The sequence below is a fragment of the Denticeps clupeoides genome, chromosome 5 (assembly GCF_900700375.1).
Source record: "Denticeps clupeoides chromosome 5, fDenClu1.1, whole genome shotgun sequence".
Classification (NCBI taxonomy): domain Eukaryota; kingdom Metazoa; phylum Chordata; class Actinopteri; order Clupeiformes; family Denticipitidae; genus Denticeps; species Denticeps clupeoides.
In genome coordinates, this window is record NC_041711.1 from 28,619,851 (window position 1) to 28,642,438 (window position 22,588).

At 43.0% G+C, this 22,588-nt stretch overlaps 1 protein-coding gene across 4 annotated transcripts in view; it reads left to right on the forward strand.

The window, feature by feature from the left end:
• Nucleotides 1-22,588, forward strand: part of dyrk1b (dual-specificity tyrosine-(Y)-phosphorylation regulated kinase 1B) — a 33,098-nt gene that overhangs the window by 2,871 nt on the left and 7,639 nt on the right. For 2 of the 4 annotated variants that reach the window (XM_028979855.1, XM_028979856.1), the window contains exon 1: nt 14,732-15,838. The exons of the other annotated variants lie outside the window; for them this stretch is intronic. In XM_028979855.1, the coding sequence (XP_028835688.1) occupies nt 15,697-15,838 (142 nt within the window). In that variant the 5' untranslated portion in view covers nt 14,732-15,696. Of the gene's footprint in view, nt 1-14,731; nt 15,839-22,588 lie in introns of those variants that run through there. 4 annotated transcript variants of the gene reach the window in all.

The window sequence follows — 22,588 nt, forward strand, 5'->3', positions numbered from 1 at the left end:
GGAGCGGCGTGTATTACAAAATTGCAAAACTGCAGCGTTGCATGACATGCAAATCCTTTGAAGAGAATGCCCAGATGCCACCGCAATGGGTTTTAGGATCCGGATCCTCCGCAAGCGCCCTGAATCCATATCATTCAGATGCAATGCGTCTTGTAGGAAGGGGCTAAAACTTAACATGGGCATTTTATCGAAACGTGGACACGTTGGAGGTCTGTATGTTGGGTGACGTTACAGATTCACCCCATCGGTGTTCGTATGTAGACACGCGTGTGACTTGCAGGAGGGGGGCGGGAAGATCTGTTAAATACCCCCCAATTTACGACAGGAAAATGGGGTTATGACAGCTGCTGTATTAATCTTTCTTCCCCTTTTCACGCATCCTCGTCGAGTAGTGATGCTTCACCGTCAGAATATCTCGCAGTGCCTACACCCTTCATTTCCATGTAGCGTTCGGTGCAGGGCTCTTGCTGTGGTGCTGAAGTAGAAATGCCGGTTCAAAATGGATTCACTTCCATCCTTGCTTTTCCATACATCCCATTTCCACAGTGCAACAGCGGCAACCGTTCACGATTCCTTTGAATAGTTTTCTTAAACAATACATCACAAGGACTACGCTTTAATGCAGACGTGGGATTACTTTAGATATCTGTGGAAAGGAATGACACTGCAAGTATATAGAATTATGAAATATAATCACAAGATATTAGCTTCCAATTTTGTAAAGAAATGTAGTTTGTGAAGGCCAAGGATGGTTCTTATGTCACTGCATATGAAGTGGTATCTGTCACTATGCATGAGATAAGCTGAGGAGATGTCAAACATATGGACACTTGACCATTGAAAAGGCCTGGTTATGCTTACATATTACTAAATGAGTCAAAGTGAGCAAAGCTTCTTTAGGAGGTTTTTCTGTCAGTGACTGGAAAATTAGCTGCGATTGGAATTTCATACCAGGTACTGTCGCGTTTCCAGGTCCTCTTGGAATTTAAGGTAGGTCTAGCATCATACCAGCATCAACAATGCTCAGGTTGCACTTCGAGACCACTTGAGGGGGGGTCTTCCCCATTCATCTATTGATTTTCTCCTGAGTTTGATCGCTTAGGGAGGTGAGGGAGAGCTACCCACTAGCTCACAAGTCCATAGTCAAACACCTTGTTCTAGGAACCATTGGAGAATCTGATTTGCTGTGCTTTTTGTGACAGCCCCTTACACTGTATGCTCTCTGAGGCCGTGAACATAAGAACACACATTTGGTAAGGTTTTTTTTATATGGTGGGTCAATGGATTGTTGGTCAGCGGGCCTTATTGTAATTGCTGATACTTTGTTCCTCTCTGGCTCCACCCTGTCACTGTAAGAACAGTTTCCATGTCCCATGTGAATTTACATCACCTTATCCTACAAACTGAATTCTTCGGGACTGAGATTGGGATGGAATCTATGCTTCCTCCACAGTGTTCCACAAAACAGGATTCCTCAGTAATGTAGGTTAACATAAGGTGTATTGCGTTACTGTCCTGACAGTGTTTAGGTTTAGGAGTATTCCTAATGGGCAAATTATGTTAACCCAGCTAACCCAGCTTTGTGGAGCACCCTCTGGAACCTTCTGGAAAAAAATGGCTGTCCTAGGTACTAGATGACACTCACTGTTGGTATATATAAAAAATACAGTTTGAATTCTTTTTGCTTGTTACCAAAATCTAAAAAATGTATCTTACCTCCCCCCCTTAATTTTAAACACTGCTGTCTTTACATTGTCCTTCATTATGATCAAATCAAACTTTGACGTCAAGTTATTATTTGAAATTGAAGGTGATCGTAGGTTTAGTAACGTACAGCAGGATGCTAGTGATTATTCATGCTAAAATGTTGAAATATTAGCTGCTGTTCTACACATCTACAGTGCACATATAGCCCTCTTGCCTGTCGATAAGATGGAGCAATTTCTTTCTTTCCCCTACTTTCTGACATTTTGGTGTACAACATTCTATAGGAAAGGCTAATTGATGCTAATGAAGTCACCCATCAGAGTAAGTCTGGTCCTTATTTATTTGTAAAATTCTGGCCAGGCAGAGGAATGCACAGATTGGCCCATTTTGAGTCTGCTGGCTCCTGATTGGTGTAGGATAGAATGATAAAGCATCAGAGGTGACCACACAGAGTCGTCATCGTGTGAAAACTGTTTTGTTGCTTTTGAAACGTGTTATAGACCTCTATGCATGTCAGATTACAGCTCAGCAGGTTTTTGTGCATTGTCATCACAATGGATACACATCGGCTGTGAGTCTTTTAGTTATCGTGCTGAACGTGGAAATGCTGAAGGCCATGTTGGGTGTATCCTGTATCCCGGAAGTAACACATTGCCTCCTAGTATTCAGAGGTTATAGGTTATAGTTGTGATTAGTGCTGGGTTCTTGCCGCTCACTGATTTATGTCTTGCCACACTGCCGCTCCATTTGAGCTCTTACTTCTTTTGGACCTTAAGCAGAGGGGCAGGCTGAGGACACAGATGGTGGCGAGAGCTGCTCCGATAGAGTTGTACTTCTGACCTGTCAAAGGGTTGTGTGTTTGGTGAAGCCAGAAGTACCAGGCTCCTGGCAGGCCTTCCTCTACACCTTGTGTGCTGCCACTACTGCGGTCTGAGGCCACATCGCTTCTGGTTGGGTGTGGATTGCTGGACCCAAAGACAATGTTCCTGATGGCCAGTCCTTCCCAGGCACATCACCATGTGTCCCTTCTATTCTTGCAGTAGCTAATAAATTGGTAAAAGCACTGGATCCTGGACAGGCAGGGTAACTGGCCCATTTTGAGTGTGCTGCTCTTACTCCTGGCTGGGATGGAGGACAGGATGACTTCAGAGTTGTTATCATAATCATATGACACAACTTGAGTCAATAAAGTTTGGAGCGTGTCTGTTTACTGCAAATTGTTCAACAACAGTTGTGTGATTTCCTCTTTTCTGCATTGTCACCACAGTGCAGTTATGGCTACACATTAGTGATTAGTGTCATTGTGGCCTGGTGCAAATCAGTATTTGAAGAATCAGTCATCACATGCAGATTTGCTTGCAGTCGTGTTTGTATTTTTGCATACACGGTAGGTTAGGAAAAACCTTTGGCTTTCCAGTAGCTTGCTGGGCCTAAGAAGGTCTGTAGTCATGGTGTGTATGCATGGGCTGTTCTGTATAATCTTTATTTGATTCACATGTCAGGAATACTTTTGTTTATGTCCTTGATTTGTGAGTGAAGAACGTGGAAACCTCTGTATGAGTGTGTGTTGCTGTTCAGTAAGTGGTTGCTCTCCTTGGTGCTGCTTTTCTTCCTCTCAGCAGCCCTGCCTGTTGACCTGCTTAACACAGCAATGAGAGAAGGCAAAAGAGGCTGAGCTCATGAAGGGTGGTTGGAGAAAGGAAGACAATGCAATAGTTGAAGCAAATAAGAACAGATAATAATCCAGATAGATGCAAAAAGCTATATAAGGAGAAGGGGACGGGAGGACGAAGACGTCATAAAATGTCAAGATGAATGTGTGTATGTGTTTGGATACAGGAGGGGGGTAGTTCCTAAAATAGATGTTTCTTCATCTCTTAAGCAATCACCTTCCATCTCTGTAGTGATGTTCTATGAATGGAAGCATAACTTCATTAATGTGTATTTTTATTCACAAAGCATGTAAGGATCACACTTTCTAATCCTTCAGTTGGTGGGAAGAGTGGTAAATGTGTGGTCAGACTGTACAGTGGTCTGTTGGTTATGTATAAAGTTGCAGGGGATTTAACAAGAAAGACAAATGAGTATTGTGAGGTCTTGGCAGCTGTGTGTTTTCTTTATACACACACACACTTTCTGTGACTGGGCTCTGGCTTTCAATTTAACATTTGGATAAATTCTTGTATGTTGCATAAAATAATACTTGAGTTGAGGATCTAAGTCATGAACTAGCTTGAAGAGGAGGGACAAACTACCCACACCGATCTTGTTTGAATAGTTTGAAGAAGATGAACTTTTTATGACAAAAAGTTTAAAATGGGAGAAGCCAGTGGGGATGACTGTCAGATCTCACACATTTTCTTTCCCTCCTGTTAATATGTCACACCTGCGGGTGTAGCACAAGGTCCCGTCTCCTCCTCCCGTCACTGTGCGTCCATGATCTACACAACTATTACCCTTTGAACACGGGCGTTTACAACATCACAAATTCACACTTTGTTGTAGACATCTTGGGATCACGTCCACCAGTAAACCAAACATTTTTATAGATTATCCGTGTGTTAATTTTTGCATTCTGATTGAGCTAGTGAATGTGGCTACTCATGTGCCATATACTCTGTGGCACCATGAAAATATCCCTGCCATTAAAGAACAAATAGTCAAAGGTAGCTCTGTTGCAGCTATTAACTGTGCATACAGACTATATATAGACACATTTATGGATGTCATTCTAGCAGTGGTAACTGCAAGTGGAATGCATTTTGTCATTTTCACAAACAATAAAATATGTAAAAACTGTCGGTAATTAGGACCTCTCTATATGAATTTATTGGTGGACACGTAAATGTCTTTGTCCCCTCTTCTCCTTTGTGTCATTTTGATTATTCCCTAAAGAGCATTTTTGCTGCAGAGTCGGTTGCCTGTAAAGATTTAATTGTCTATTTTGATAAATGATTGAGATAAATATGGGCCATGATGTACAACTATGATTGTAAACATAATATTGAACATATTTGTTGTCAATGCTTTTCACCAGAAGCATGATCTTAGATTTGGGGTAAGATATGAAGTCTTTATTGAAGCTGAGTTAATCATGTTGATGTCTGAAGCTGAAGTGAATATGTAAACCTGTAAAGACTGAGCCATATGATTGTTATAGGAACAGAGTTGAGTGGTATAGGATCTATATCGGGGACAGTGCTGGGTCACTTTCTCCTCACAGGGAGCTAAAAGTGGGTCAGCTCTGGGGGAAGAGGAGCAGAGAGGAGAGGCCATGCAGGCGGCGGCGGCGGCAGCAGCAGCTTTGCATTGAAAACCATGTAACGACATGCAGCAGCATCGCCATCTCTGGTGGCTTGTCTCCAGTGTGCAATGATGTTCCAGCTGCCGGATGGGTATCCTAACTCAAGTCCAGTATGCATTCCATGAAGTGTCCCCTGGATGCACTTTGCCCTCTTCCCACCTGCCCATTCATGTAGCGTACAGCATGCATGCAGGGACATACCATGTCCTGACCACTCCGGATTATTCAGATTGCTTAAAAATATAATATATTTTTTGAAAGGTGAACACTACTTTGCACACTGAGGGGCTTGGTGTGTTTTTGGTAAATCGTACTAACCGTATTTCCACTGTGGAATAAGTGCTGTACAGTACATTTTTATATCCTGTACTGTAAAATAATTGAATTGAAGAGACATTTACCGCTGGAGTTAGTACATGCTTCACTTTAACAAAGATTTCAGGTCATGTTCTGACCATAACCACAAATACCTGGGATTTAGACGTGTAATATGATTTTAAAAAATAATTGCTTTTGCTACACTGAATTATCATAACATTTATAGCTACATCTCCCAGCCTTACCTGTAGACCATATTGGGGAGGAAGAATTCCTGAAGCTTCATTCGGAAATCCCAGGCCCCAAGGGGTTGGGGGTTGGCAGGTGCTGGTGTGCATGTGCCCCCTCTGGTTGGCCTGGCCATAGGCAACGCCCAGCACTTTACTCTGATTGCCCTAGATAAACCCCTACTGCATAAATGGGTTCCACAAATTGTAAGTGGCTTTGGATTAAAAGTGTCAGCCAAATGAATTCATTAGCTAGCTCGTCTGTCTGTCTCCTCTGATGCCCATGTGCAAGTGACCGTCCATCTGTGTGTACGCGTGCGTTGGTGCCTGTCGGTGTGGTACTTGTACACTTAAGCGTGTGTCACGCATGATTTTTGCGTGGACCGACGCTCGAGTCCGCATGAGTCTGCACTCTGTCCGTGTGAGTGAGGGATTGTGTTTTGTGTGTGTGTGTTTGTAAAAAGCCCTGTTGTCTCTGTGGGAGTGTGAGACAGCTCTGTGCATTGACTGTGACAGCCAAAGTGTCTGTCTTATGTGCCTACATGCCTGCACGCCTGCACATACCCCTTGCCAGTCTCCTTGCCAGCTCTAAGATGGCACAGCAAGAATTAAATAGCCGGAGCTCCTAGAGATTATGCCTGGCTTAACAGAAGCTTAATCACATCGTATGCACAGTATAGGAGGCATGGGAAGAGAACGGCGGCTGAGGAGAAAAATGGGCCAGGAGTGAGAGTAATGATGGAACAATGTGAGAACAGTGAGAAGTGTTACTCTAAATGATTGTCCTGTGAAGTGGATTTTGTTTTAGCATCAGATGGAGCAGGGAATGAGCCTAGAGTTGAGCCTACTGCCAGAGTTCACAGACCTTAGAAAGATTGGGAACATTTGTACACATTACAAACTCTGCATATTCCATATGGACTGCTCCCAGTCTTTAGTGGGTTCTACCAGAGGAAATGAAATTAGTTTCTGTGATATGGAAGTGTATATACCTTATTTGTCTCTCTAGCATTAACATTCACCTAATCCATGTGTGTATTTTTTTTTTTTTAACACTGCAATGTTCAAAGACCAAAATGAGTGTTCAATATGAATTGCATTAATAAAACTTTCACTTAATTTAAGGCAAGAAAGAAAAAGCCGTTTTGAACTGTGCTGATTGAAAACACAGGTAAGACTAGCCCTGCAGATTTTATATCATCCTTTTGGATTATGATTGCACACATTGATGGGTGTATGTTCATGAAGTCCTCCAACCTTAGTTCAAAGTAGAGTTTTCATAGAAAACTATAACCAACACTGGAAGATTATGGGCAGTTTATCTTGGGTGTGTTCTGAGGATGAGCTGGTTGCAATGCAGAAATATGGTGCAGTTGAAGGAATGAAAAGACTGATGTGTATACATAATCATTCATATTTTTATTGTATGTGTGCATATAGAGTTATGAAACCTTTACTAGTCTCACAATTTGATTATGATTATCAATGCCTCAATTATTGATTCATTTAATCACTTTTTCTACATTACTTCACATGTTTTTTTTGTTTTTTTTTTCAAATAAGTCAGTGAGGTGAGAGTTAAGGCTTCGTTCACTGCATGCAGCGTTTTCTTGGCGTAATTTTCTGTCGAAATCCAGGCGCGCTTTAAACAGCACCCAGCAAACACCAATGGATGCATCGGAATGCATCAGTTATGAGATTAATTTCAACACCTCTAAAATAAAGTAGGTATTTTGTTGTAGAACAGTTCGTCCCTGATTTTCCTGTATTTGTGTATTTGCATCTTGCTCAGGCATCATGATTGAGACATTATACAGCAATGCTTGGATTGCTTCAAAGCTATGTTACTTTAAGTAAAGGGTATTTGGCTCTTAATTGATTGCTTATGTGTAAATGATGTTCATGTTGAAAAATGTTCCAATGTTTATTTTACTTAAATATTTAGTTTACTTAATTTAATTGAAAAGTATTTGTTCAGAGAATTGTATATGGCTGGAGAACACAGATACAGAATCTCTCCAGATCATACAGGCTATGACCCTCTTCAGCTCAAGGCAGGTTTCAAGGGAGTTCAGGTGAGGGGATTGAGGTGGTCATGGAAGATGTTGGATTCCATAGTCAGCTAACTATTTTGACACTTGATTAATATATTTGTCCTGCTGGAGGATCTAATGATGATCCAATCAGTTTTGGTTACTGGTATCCATTTGAGATTTTGATTTGAAATGTCCATGATTTGCCTAATAGGTTTTTTAGAAAATTGACTCAAAAAAGATCATTTTTACAGTTCTGAGAAGTTTATTAGGCTAACTATAACCATATACTATACTTGTTACACCTTCATTTTTTAATCAAAAAGTCAAAGATGTTGAAGCAAACTATGTTTATATTTATGGTAAACAGAATAAAGTGATCATGCTTACTATATTGCTTACTATCTTCCTCACTGTACATAGGGCCAAATTAAACTTGGGTCTTTTTCCAGACAAGTTTGTACCAGTTCCAAATGTTTTACTTTTGCAGTAGAAAAGGGCATTTTAAGCGATTTAAGCTGTTTTGGTGGTTGCGTGAGAGAGAGATTATTAATATTTTGGAGGCCATGTCTAATGACAATCAACATTAATTAGCAGGCACTCACCTGATATTATGTCAGTGACTACTGTCTTTATTCACCCACCATTGTGATAAGCAGCCAATGCTATTTTATAATCACACCCCTTTTCTCAAGCAAGGGACTGTAACTCTGGCTGTGTGTTTTGTGCACGCACACGCTCTCTCTCATACACTCTCTCACTCACACACAGGCCTTTTGGCACTCTGTCAGAACTTAAACAACGAGAAATTCTCACTTGTGCGGGAAATGTGGTGGTGATCAACAGGTGACACGAATATAGTTTTATTAGCTGTAATACTTATTCAAAAAAAAAAAATAATAATAATCTCTGAATTCTCAGTAATTTATTTTAATATACTGTCATGTTACAAGAGCTGCAGTGGGCTGGAGCCCCGCCCTGCGCCCAGGGTCCTGGAATGGACTCCGGCAGCCGGGACCCTGATTAAGAATAAGTGGTAACCGATAGTGAGTGAGTGTTTCAAGAGCAATATTTTTAAACCAGACTGGGTGTCATTATCTCTCTAACCAACTGTGAAACTCAGTCGTAATCCAGATGGGTCAGGATATGTTATCTGTATTTTGGATTGATTTTTAAATGGGTTTGTCCTCTGGCATCTCCATTGGCTCTTAACTTATTCGGCTGATTGTGTTACATCACACATGGCATTTAGGCTTCAAACCTCAGTTTTTTTCTGTTCTGTTGTGGTTCACTTTCCTTCCTTTTGTTTAAGGAAGCATCCTGTGCAGGAATTGGTTTTTCCTGTAACATGTAAGCCTTCTCATTTTTGGTTTCTTGACTGGTTCTGCACACAGAGCTGCTTCATATACATTTTACCTCAAGCATACTGGTTCTCAACTACCATTAATCTCAGCTGGACTATTTCTGTTCAGACTCTGCCTGTAAAAGTGTGTGGTGTAATTACAATATTTGCACACTAGAGGCATCAGAGCTGGGGCCACCGTACCCCAGAAGTTATCATTTTAGCCTGACCTGGTAGTATACTGTTCTCCTGTGAGAATCGTTCATAATCAGCATATTACAGACACAGAATGAGTGTCTCCCACCTCCAGATGAACAGCCAGAATCAAGGTAGCACATGGATCATTTTGCTGTGGGGTCACACCTGGATTGTTGCCATAGACACTTGTGGGAATAACCCAGAAGTAACCTGATCTCACCATAAACTCTTCCTGACCCCTTAAGAGAAAAGTAAACCATAATCCCCTTTTTGTGGACTGTCCATTTTATATATATATATATATATATATATATCGCGTCCAAGCAGACAAATGCATACCGATCTGTCAGTAGCAAGGAACTCTAGTCCCAAGGAAACTACATTTAAAAAAAAAAAAAAAAAAAGGAAACAAGCTTGTGCTCTCTCTGGTATATGTAGAGGATGTGTGCTTTTCAGGTGAAAGGTCATGCTGAGGGAGGGTTGGCATGAGGAGGAGTAGGAGGGAGAACCTCATCAGGGATTAACAGTAGGGATTCTCCAGTGTCTCTCTATACAAAAGGGTCAGACATAAGCACACGACATGTGTAGGCTCTCTGCTTGACACATGCTCCAAGTGGGCATGATTTTCAACACCTAAATGGTAGAGTTTACCCCATGTAAGCTCACAAGTTGTACATGTACCTGCAGGTATGAAATAAGATATATTGCACTGTGAGGTTTGTATGTAAATTTGGTATGTTCCAATTAAATTACTTTTATTATTATTATTTATTTACCTCTTGTCAGTGGATTTTTTTAAACTAAAGTGAACCATTTGTTATTGTAGTAATTATTTGGACAAATGGACAAGGCCCTGGACGGTGTATGTGTCCCCCAAAGGTTTATTTACAGACCCATCTTTTCCTGGGTTGCCTGTGGACTATTTTTGGAATAAACCGCTAACTACTGTAATGTTAAACTTGACTCATTCAGCTCTTCGGTTTCTTGGCAGAACTGCATGGCAGTAGCAACATTGTACCATTTTTGTCACACGTAACTTCAAACTTGGGTGTACAATATATAGCCTATGCTGAGAAATTGCACTGCTCTTTTTGTGAAGTTGTTGTTCAAGGGCTCAGTTGCCATGTGTATCATCGCTTTTGGAAATGCTGCTTTAGTGTGTCCCTTGCCAAATAAGGTTTTGTTCTAAGATTTCAAGGTACTGATGTGCACAACTGGAAAGAAGTGTTTTGATGTATGTGTGCATCTGTTCCGTCTTTGAGAATTTAATGCAGCTTTTACTAATGAAATTCAGGGCACAGGGAAGTTTTTAAAAACTTGACCTCTTGTGAACTGTGCACCTGTTTTTCTGAAAGACAATTAAGAATGTTGATCTTAATATAGTCATGGGGGGAAAAGTTTGCGTTGGACACAAGGTGTCTATTTTTGAGGTTTTGAGGACCAAGGGGTCAGACTGCACATGTAACCTTATTTAGATTTTGCTGTTGGTTAACAGGCAGTTGGCCCGTGCACAGACATATATTTGGACATTGTCTCTATAGGTGAGGACATATAAGGGAATATGGCTAGTGTGCATATGGCTTGTTGATACTGACCACCATCTTTTATCTCTTTAAAAAAAAAAAAAAAGGAACAGGGTGTTTCTCATTTGCGAGAGTTTGGGCAAAGGAACAGGACCCGAGCTCTATGCGTTCATAAAAAAAAAATCCAGCTTTAGCGAAGCTGAAACACAACCCCGGCAACCTCCCCGCAGTGTAATTGTAATTCGCTGCTGTGCTACCCCGACGTTCCTTTTGCGCTCGCTAGCTTCTTCAGTGGAGTTCGACTACCGTATCTTCCCACTGCATCATGTTTACCTAGCAACACGCATCACCCGCTGCCGGCCCTCCCATTGGTCATTTCAAAACGCAACCGGGACCAATGGCAGGGCTGTTACCATGGTACAGTGTGTAGTTGCCGGGTGGAATTTTGCTGCAAGGCACGTGAGTCCCGGAATCTTCGCCTTGCGTTTTTAATCTCGGGTGTCTGGGAGCTTTGCAAACGTGATTTATTGGAACCGAGTGACATTCCCTCTCGAGAACCGACGCGCATATACATTTATATATTTATCTGTGTGTTTGTACATATGCAATCAAAATAGAGGAATGGCAGCATGTCTATCCCGGGAATACGGGATAGTCAAGTTGCTTTGCTGGACTTCGTGCAAAACGCGTGCATACGTTATATTAATGTTGCCGTTCAAGAATAGATTTAACACAAAAAAAATTATATATATACATACATACATACATATGTATATAGATAAGACCCCCTCCCAAATCTTCTTGCCGGTAGAAAAGTCACATTTCTTTCTACAAAGGGCGGATTTACAGAAATGTTTGCACTGTCCCTAAATAATCTGATTAAAAAAAGTTTTCTTTGTTTTATGACCGAGGTGGCTGTTATTATGCATAAGCGTTATGCGAAAGCCGCTTCATAAATAGATGAACTCCTCCGGGCTTCAGCATGATAGCCTTGCGCTGGGTTTCGGGTGTGTCCATCCCCCTCCTCACTAAACGTCTGTGTTTTATTGTTGTCATTATAGGGAAAGCGAACTTTGACCAATTTATATGGCTTCGAGCGATTAAAAAAAGATTATAATAACCAAGTTGTGTAAAGAGTAAAATCATGGTGGACTTTTTTTTTTTTTTTTTTTTTTTTGGTTCCCCCTCCAATCTGTAGGAGTGGGTCGGAGGCACAGGAACGCACACATAAACTGGCTACTGTACATGAATGACTGCATAGTTAACCTCGTTTTGTACATGCCCTCCCATTTCTCCAGTTGCTACACTGTTCTGGGAGAGTCGAGAGGGCTAACTTGAGTGCGCAGGGGTTCTCGACACGCAGTTCTCCACGAACGGCCGATGCCACCGCGTTTCCACGCATGTCAACGCGAATTATTCTCACGCATTCCGCGAGATCCGTGCCAGATCATTCACCGCCTTTTCCCCAAAGTTGTTCGAGACGCACGTCACAAGAAGTCATGTCCAATTCCGAGTACAATTACGCGTTTCATAAGTAAAAAGTCATTCTACCACCTCCAGAGGTTACATTTGATTAATAGGCCAGTTTATCGACGTGGATCAACTATAATCCGCCAATCAAGATCATATATATATATGTGCTTGGATTTTAGAACAACATTAAAAAATATGTTTACGTACAGCACGATCGTGCACGATCGTTTTACTTAAACAGAAATGTCAGCGGTCAGGCCCGTGCACAGATAATTCGTTTGTTTGCTTTGGTCGTGTGTGCAACGCGATCTTATGTTTTCAGCGATCCTGTGTGTGGCCGAAATACGTTTTTGTTTTGACCTTTTGCGTTTCTGTACAACTGCGCGATGCCGTGTGTTATGAAGTGCCCTAGACTTTCTGGAAGTGTTCAGCGGTGTCACAAAGTTATTTGAAGCCCGGCGTGCTTTTGTGAGAGTCGTTGCATAAATCCAATATTTTCACCTTATGTGTGCACGTGACCCCCACCATCTTTTTTTTTTTTTTTTTTTTTTTTTTTTTTACTTTCGCTGTTGTTTTATACCCTCCCCTATCAATCTACCTGAAGTCTTTTGCCATTTCCGCGGGCACGTCACTCTGCCTCCGCTGTGCGTTTGGAGACGAGAAGCTAGGGGACAGGGCAGCCTGCTCCTCTGTCTCCGCCCACATACGCCGGCGGCCCAATCAGAGCGGCCTAGCAGGCCTCGTCTGTCCAATCGCGCTCAAGCTGCCGTGGCGTCGGATAGCAACAGAGCCTACGAACGCGCACGCAGGGGGTGGAGAGCGAGAAGCTCATGAACGAGCTCGAGGGCGGGTGGAGAGGTGTGGTGGTGGTGTGTGTGTGTGTGGGGGGGGTGCTCCGATGTGTGCGCGCTTTAGCACAGAAAAGTTCAAATAAACTTTGAGGACGCGCGACTAAAGAGACCCTGCGCAACCAAGTGCACATTAATAACGTTTCCCATGTAAATACAGGCCGCAGTCGCGCACGTGTGTAGATCAAAAACGTTTGTTGTCGTAGTTTCCCCCTTTGTTCGCTCAGTATGTGCTGCACTAATGCAGATGAATTATGCATAGGATGTGTGTTGTGTATTATATAACCGTGTGTATTTTATTTTATGTATGTATATATAAATTGGTTTAATTCATCTCGACTGGTGGTGGTATATCCGGCGAGCTCGTCTACTGTAAATGGAGACAAACGGGCCTGGTCACAGCGCAGCTGATCGGGGAAGAAGGAAGCGAAATGCTGCTCCTGGTTCAGATGAGAGTGCGCGTCATCTCCCACGCACTTGTTCCATGACTCCCGATAGTCCCGCTACTTTGGGGTGTTAAAACATTTATGCGTGTGGAGCTGCGTCAACCAGGGCTCTTGTCGGGAGTGTAGCTCCGATATCCTGCTCCTCCTCCTCCTCCTCCTCCCCCCGCGCTTGAAAAGCTGTTGGAACAATCCTCATTGCAGGGTGTGGATCCGGAGCCGGCCGGAGAGGCTACTCAACAGGGAGTCGTAGCGGGAGAAGAACGAACGTGACCCAGAGCTGCGCGACTTGGAAATTACCTCGGAGGAGCGTGGTCCTTGCGGGAGAGATATTAAAGGAGACGAAGAAGAAGAACGCGGGGGGGGAAGGTCGGCGCTGGCGGGGAGTGAGTCGGAGAAGCGGAGTCCTACACGGAAGCTTCACACGATGGGAGTAGCAGCGCCGAAAAGCGTCGCGTAGTCGCGATTTCAGCTGCCGTGGGACTGCGAGTAGACGCCGAGCTGTTCGCCTGCAACGTTTCTTGTTTTCTGTGCTGTTTTTATTTTTATTTTTTTATGCCGTCACTGTTGGAGAATGCGTAACGGGAGCGCGAACAGTTAGTTACTTTGCTGTCGAGAAGTCAGCTGTCATTACTCCTCCCCTCCCCTCCCGACAAAAAGGATACCCTGGACCCATGTTCTGTGGAATTTCGGTAATATTCCAGACCGGGCCGTCGACGAAACAAACGCTAGCGGCGGGTGTAATGTTTTCGTTCTGTTGGCCGACAGAGCCTGTGTAAAACCCGGATACCCCTTGTCCGCGACCCCTTGTCTGGAACTTTGTTTTTTCATCCCCGAGATCCGTGGACTAGTTCTCACCAATCTCGGCAAGATTGTGCTTTCCCCCCCTTTTTAAAAAAAAAAAAAAAAAAAAAAAAAGAAGAAGAGAGAAACTGTATATCGTGTGCCTGATAGTTCACGTGCACAACTGCACTTTTACCGCTTCTTAAAAATATATATATATAATTTTTTTTATTATTATAGTCTTTGCATGCGCGTGCTCGATCATATTTTTTTCTTCTTCTTCATGCGCAGGAAAGCGATGATCACGAGCTTTACGTTGTCATCCGTGTTTTGAGCTCCTTGCCCCACAACCCCTCCCTCTCTCGACCTGCCAGCACATAAGGTCACCATTTGACATCTGCAGACTTCGCTAGTTCCGGGTGGGGGGGTGGGCTGCTTGCCTGTCTTTCTGGTGGGAACAACAAAGTGCTTTTTTTTTTTTTTAATTTTTTTTCTTTTTCTTTTTTTTCCTTTTTTTTTTTTTTTCTTTTGTCAATTTTCGACCTTTTGAATTTTACCTGCCACGATCCAGGATTAAGCTACAACGGTTTTCACTGGTTGCAAGGACCTCAAGCGAATGTTAAAGGGTTGTTGTCACGTACCTGCTTTTCGGGACTGATTTAATTCACTGTAGGGTACCTATCCGGAATCTAAGAAGCCATTGCTATTTTTAGGGAGAGTGATGGGGTAAATGGTGTTGGAAATTGAGACCCCCCCACCCCCACCCCCTGCCTCCCAACTCTTCCAGGTTTAGCTCCTGTTCCCTGGTCAGCTGCTGAGTTATCTGGACTGAAGGAGAAAAAAAAATCAAGTGGGATTGGTGGCTTAAGAAGATTCTAGTTTTCATTCTTGACTGCAAACCATATTTTCAACTGATGGGACAATGAAAGTACATTACCTGTGAAGTAAACTTTTGTAACCAAATATAGTTATCCCCATAGAGCAGTTATTATATAAACAAATAAATTATATGTCTATATTAAGAGAGAGTATGTCTATGAAATATATAGCAAATGAATAGATAGTTTACGTAAATATAGCCTATATTTTTCGTCAAGTGAGCATTGTTGCCTGAAACCCAAGTCATTGCCTTAGAAATACCATAGTAATAAAGGGAATAGTAAAGACAGAAGTGAATCGGTTTGGAAACCAATTGAAGGTGCCTTTTTTTGTTCCTTCTGTCTGTGTTGCTTCAGGATTTTATTAGTAGATGAAGAGTATTTTTGTGGTAAACCCAAGTCAGACCTATATGTATACCTGCCTTTATGGTTCAAACTTGAGTTCTATTACTGTTGGATGTATGATACTGGACTGAAGCGTCTGTGAGAGTTTATGTGGCAAGGATTCTATACTTGACGTGTCAAGAAATTTTCCACCAATAATTTTGTTGGGATACACAACGGATAAACATAATTGACTTGATTCCTGGGATACCACAGCCCCACATAAACATTTCCGATGGTGATCACTTCAACAGTGGAGGAGAAGCCGCAGCCTTCTAACAGAATGGTCGCAAATTTGCCGACTGAACCTTGGATGGGCAACTCGGATCAGAGTCGCTACTTACAACAGTCTCACCTGCTTCGGAAGCCAACAAGAAGTTAGTATGACACTTCACAGCACACATGATAAACAGTCAGTTCCTTGCCAAGCATGCAAAGTTGCAAATTAATTTCTGATAGCAGAACCCCATCCTTCTGAGAATGTGAGAGTGTTATTGTTCATTTAATAGTTCTTAGTTTTCTGTTGAAATGTGTTTATTGACACCCCCAGCATTACTGTCCATTTTAGTTATTTCATGAAGGGTGACATCTCAAAGGTCAAAGTGGAAGAACTGCGGTGTAGGCCATGTTCTCAGGTTTGTGTAGGGGCAGGTTTATATAGAGTTTAGTAGTGCTTGCTTGATTACATGTTTGCATTTTTCTTTTACTGATGGCACAATTTGTCCTTTCTCAAGGCCACAGACAAAATGAAAATGAGATGCAGAGGAGGAAATCACAATCAGTGGCATAGCTGTTTTCTTTAAGGTTAAGGACACTTGTGTGGCTAGAGGGGCAGGCAGGTTTTTTTTAAAGTTGTGAAGTGAGAAATCAGATGCAGCAAGGTCAGTGGCCGAAGATTAAGTTCAAGGGTAAAAGGTAAATCTTAAGTCTCGTATGTGCTCACAAGGCTCCAAATAATGTGAATCATTTAATTAGATTTCCACATTAGATTGAATCCTAAACCATTCAAGAGGCAATTACTTGTTTTAGCGGACATGAATTGACCAAACCATTCACACAGTTTAGAGACCCCCTGTGTATTACCTCTTCTTTTCCCACCATTGTCCCAAGTGCCATATTTTCAAACAATTGTGGGAATTACATTCACTTCCAGCTACTGACTGCTCTTGATCTTCAGGCCTGGCCTCGAGTGTTTCATATGTTAAAGGTTCCGGTGATGTTGGCAATATGATTAACAGCCAAAGGGAATATTTCAGCATTGTTTGACTTATTTATATTATTGGTACGGCAGGTTCTCCAGTATGTAACAGTGAAATTGGCTCTAGGCCTAATTTATATAATAATACAGTTACTGTGTAATAAAACTCACAAAATAAGTAGTGTTATTTTGGTATTTTACTTAAGGTACTTCATAGGGTGCATGTAACCAGGCTTGGATGTTGGGGAGACCAAGTGCACAGATGTGAAATAAAGTGACAAAAAGTCAGAATTGTTGTACTTATGTATTCATCAGGCTTTGCAATGCCATACAGGCATTAAGGATTGTCATCTGGCAATCAGTAAGTGGGTTAATGCGGTTGAGATGTAATTGGTTAATTGGATAATTTCATGAAAGTTTCTAAACATGTTGTCTATAGCCCCTTCAGTTACAAATTTAATTGGCCCGGATTTTGAAAAATCCTAAGCCCAAGAAAGATGTTTAGAATGTATCTGTTCTCTCTATATGTTGAGCCTTCCTTTTCAGTGTTATTGTAGCCACCCATATTTATGTACTGATTAAGACAATTCAGCCTGCCCCTCCTATAGCCATCTCAATTCTTCTGTACCACATTGAGATGGAAATTGGATTGAGAAAGGTGGTCTGTTTCAGTTAAACTGCTTTCACAGCCAATGCTGTCATGGTTTGGAGTTGCCCATTAGTGCATTTCAACAAATCTGCCCTTTGAGGCAATACTGATTGGTATGATTTGTTGAGAAACTTGGCTCCAACAATAGTTGTCCTGTAATTAACATAGTTTCTCAAATGAATGGGGTGATTGAAGTTTTCCGGCTCCCAAGCGTATTCCAGACTCCCCTTATCTGTAAGAAATGTGACATGCAGCCAATATCAGTGTTCAGAGATGTGCACATGCTACTCTTTTATATAGCCATTGTCACCTTCTTCCCCTGTGCCGCTACAGTAAATATAGAACATTCATTCTGTAATTGCTTCTGGAACTGAGGCAGGGTTTTTAGTAAGGATGGTTGGGGGTAATGAGGTTAGGCAGGACTAATAAAGTCTAAGTGGACCTAGATATCTGGGTGACTTACCAGCTATTTTCCCATTAATTTTTATGCTATGTTATTTATATCCATGTATCCAACCAGCTTTCTTTTTTCTTCAGTCTATTTTTGTCACCTCAGCATGGTTGGACTAGCCAAGCTATGTGCACATAACTGATTTTAGAGGTCTGAATTGCTGTCTTAAAGACAAATAGACCACTTGTTGAAAGGCATTTTGCAAGCTCTGTATATGTAATTTCATTGTAGTGACCACTTCTAATTTGCAACAACAAACCCACTTACAGACCAGTTTGTTCCTTGAGAAAATTTAAGGTGAAGCACTGCATTCTTTTTTTAGTGGAGTTTGGACTGTGTGAAAGGTATACACTGCTTATTCACACAAACACTGCACTTTGAACACCCCTTTGATGATGTTTGGTGTCTGCACTGATGCATGGTCTAAAGGTGAAACACAAGTTAGCTAGGACAAAGCAAATGGTAATCTGTTCTTCGGTTCACCATGCTGCAATAATAGGCCATCCTTTATACATCATTGACTGCTTGTCTATATAGCATCTAGATCCGTCTTGCCAGTGGAAGTTATGTACCTGCTTGCTTTGTGTTACCCTGTTTAATCAGTCATTTGTAATCTGGATTTTAATACACTGCAATGAAGGGTATATTAATGAGTATGTTCAACTTGAGTGTGTTGTCATGGTGGCGTTTGAGCATTTGTATCTTGCTATAAACATTTATTCTTTCATAATGTAAGTTAGTACACTCTGCACAAGCCTACTCTATATACTGCAACTCTATTAAAAACCATCAGAGGAAGCATGGCAGCAGTCTGTTCCAGCATAACATCTGTACATGGGGTTTGGTTCACTTGCGTGACCAAAGAGCTAGTCCAACCCCGCTGTCCCACATCTCTTGGCAGACAAACAGACCCCCTGTTTAGGCTTCTCCTCCTCTCCACCCCTGCTGTGTATTGCTCATGGTATCCACGCTGACATAGCCAGTTTCATCACGGAAAGCACATTAAACATTTAGCATCTCTCTTGCTCTCATTTCTTATTTTCATTCCTTTGTTACGTTCTCAAGTACATTAGAGATGGCTGGAAGTTCAGAAGTGATGTTAGCACTTCCACATTCTCCTGTGTTGTCTTTTCACAAGTTGCTCCTTAAAGCAGCTCAGTTTGGAGCATGCACTGTGTATTAACTATTCTGTAGCCCCCCAAATGTCTGGAGATGTGTTCTGACCATGGAATGAGTGTCTAAGGTCGAGGATGTGCAAACAGTGGGAACCCTCTCAAAACAGATCATAAATCTTATTTATATGGTGTCTTGCTGTCATATAGACCATAGGTATATTTTAATTGTGAGGCCTTTGGGAACCCGAATCCCAATTCTTTGAATCATGATATGAAAAATACCAACAATTCTGTTGCCCTTTAGCTGATTTTCTTTAGGTCATATTGTCTTGGTTTTCTTGACGAAGTTTTAAGTTTAAGTGACTTTAGCTGTATGGCTGCACCAAATGCACCCATTATTTCAGAACATGCACAGTGCAAATCGACCAATAACTGTGTTGAGGTGATTGCTTTTTAATAGGGTCCAAAAGGGATGGGATGGCAACAGCCCACAGCTCCAAGCATCATTCAATCTCTATTCCCAGAGTTTGTATTTATTTCTTATTTTAAAATGCATATATTTATTTTGTGAGCTGTGAGCTCTTGGTTCACCAGTATCACTGTTTGAGACGTCAACCCAGATGGCTTTTTATTAATAGCAAAGTGTCTGACTCAGCTATGAAGAGCTGACTGTCTAAAGTTCACAACAGGAGTGGTAGGGACCGGAGTCCAGCTACAGATAGGGTTTTAAAATCACGTATTGGGGTGCAGACGTCAGATAGAATGGGACTCAATGTAACAGGGAGCGAGGAAGGAAAAAAACATCAATGACTCAAAGTTCTGAATCCTATATTCTTAAACTGGGCTTTCATTGGTGGTTATTTCAGTTCCCTGAATCACCATTGGATGCCGGCGAGAGCATGGTGCTCTTAGTTGCTAGTTCAGAATTTGTGATGCAGCAGAGGTTTCTGTAAACTCCTCTCGCTCTCTCGCTCTGTGAATAAAGGGTTGGGAGGCTGGCGGATCGTGCGTGCTTTGGCTTCATTCATCCTTGGATGAATAATCTTTCCTCCTCTTCCTCCCCCAGTTTTCACTCAGACTGTGCGGCACAAGCAGGTTACGAGGCACTTTCCCGTCTCGTAGCCCCCAAACCCTGTACCCCCCAGCTCCAAATAAATAAAAAAAAAGACTACTGTGCTGTGTATAACAAATACACAGTGTTTTATTGTAATGCAGAAGAGGTGGTAGCGGAAGTTGTGCCTTGTGACGTAAAATCTGAGCGCCTAACGCGTATGCCACGTAGATGGGTGAGTCACAGAGAGGTGGGGAGCATTGTTAGTGTAGTGGTGATCGGTTCTGCAGTGCCTGGACACCCTTCTGAATGCTGTAGTGACGGTCAGCTTGGTAGCACAGAGGGAATATGCCCTCTGATTGGACGATTGCGAGGGCCAGTGACTGTGCCTGCTCTGGCATGACTGTACTGCACATGTCTAAATGTCAGATCTGGTTTGAGTTTTAAAAGTGCAGAAGGACCGAGAGAGACAGGCCGAGCACACAGGGGACCTTTCCGGATGATGCTGGGCCTTTTTATCCTCCGCGTATTCCTGTTTCCTACCTGCTCCTCACACGTGGATGGGAAAGTGCAGCATGTGGGTGCATCAGCTGTGCCTGTCCCTCAGTGGCAGAGAGGCTCGGGAGCATGACCATTCCCCCGTGACCTGCACTCATCTGACCCAGACTGTGGGCACTTGTCCCCATGCGCACAACCACGCACACTATTTGTTACTTTCTCTCGCTCCGGGGCTTCCGGATGTAATAAAATAAGAACATAAAGTTGCACAATAGTTTGCACATGTAAGTATGTTCGTGAATATGTATGTAATGTATGTGGACCCTGCCCTCTACGTCTCCTCCCTCCCTCTTTCTCTCAGTCTGAGCTGCCCATCCCGTGTCCAACTTTGGCTCTGTGGCATCGCTGCTCCCATTACCCTAACAGGGAATGAGATAGGGGTCGACACGGACATGGGCGGGTGGGGCGGGGAGGCACTCAGCTGTTCTCCCCACCATCCCCTTCCTGTTCCTTAGAGACAGGGAGTATGCTGGTCTGTTGCCATGGTGACATGCTGATTGGCAGCTAGCAGCTGTACATGGTCAGCTGTGGAGGGGAGGGGGTGTGATTTGTGAGTTCATGGTGGGGGGGGGGGGGGGGGTGTCTCATGATCTGTGCCGTAAATGAGTCGCCTCAGACGCGATCAATATCCACGTAGCTGCTGCCGCTGCGCATCGGCGTGTCTCCGGCCCAAACCCGTTTCATCTGCATCTGTGCCTCGTCCTCCCCGTTCACGGAGAACATTTCTGAATGTTTTAGCCATATCACCCAGAGCGGGCGAGGGAGTGAGGTAACAGCGAGAGAGAAGGAGCGCGAGAGGGAGGGCGAGAGCGGCATTGTGGGAAGGGTTGCTGATACAGCACAAGCCACCAGGTTTATTTATAGAGACCTCGCCGGCCAGCCCTTGGATACCGGCAGCCAATGAACATGCAGAGAGGGAGGGGGGCCTCTGCCAATCAGAGCAGAGGAAGGGGGGTGTCATACTCAGGAAGTTCTCAATGTGTTCGCTTCAGCATTTAAAGGCACAGTGTGACATTTCTCTGCTGCTCAGCAGATCGCCCCTCTTAACAATAGTCATATCCCTCCCAAATGAGGCCAGGCAAAGAACTTGCCTAATTAAATCAACGCAAGAATCTGGGCTAAATCAAAACCGTCTATTGTCCTGGTTTATCACAGCCGTGCCGTGCTGACTGACTGCAGCTCTTTGGACCAGAACAATGCAGCCCGTCCATTTAAAAGCAATTTCATGCGTTTAGCTCCATCTGCACAGTAGCGGACAAAGTGAGGAGTGATTTATTCAGTGGCGTCTGATGAGAAAACAGTGGCGTATTGATCTCCGCTTTGATTAACCGTAACTGACCCGGTCTAAAGGTCCGCGTATGCAGAGGGACCGTCCTGAAATGAGTCACACGCTTGCAATGCCCCCCTCACCCACCCAGTGCTCGTGCGGGCCCACCATGCCAGCGCTCATAATGCTCCTCCTATGAGCATGTAATCGCGTCGAGCACCGTCACTCTCCAGGATTGATGGTGGTCAGATGTGTCGTTTTGCACTTTGTTTAAGCTACGGCCATTGATCGCTGCAGCTATTTCAAGTTGTAATGTGTCGTTGATAAATTTCACCCCCATTACTCCTCACTTGTCAGGCTCTAAAAGCAGTGATAAAAGCTTTTGCCATGGGGGAAATCTCTCATCAATCTCATGTCTGCGTCTGCTACTCATATCTCTCGTTTCTACATGTTTGCAGGCCACGTGTAATTGCGGTCACCTCTCGACTCTGACTATTCCTGCCCGAGCACCAGAACTTCCGTCCCTTTCCGTTCACTCTTTGCACAGGATCCTTCTGGAAAATGGTTGCTCCGAAAAGTTAGTTCTGAATTTTATCCATCGAAATATGGGGCAGCATTAATTCTGCATAAGCTCCGGTTTCATCGCTTAGTCTCTCCTCGTCTTGATTAAACAAAGCCGTGTGAATCCGTAGCGCCGCTGTCCTACATTCGGACTGGCTCCTGCGTCTTATGTATGTGGAGTCAAAGGGCCACCGAGCGCCTCAGCCGTTGGAACCTATTCTAAATCGCATCTGTTTTGAGCGTTTTCTGTCGAGACCTTACAAAACGGTGCGGGGTC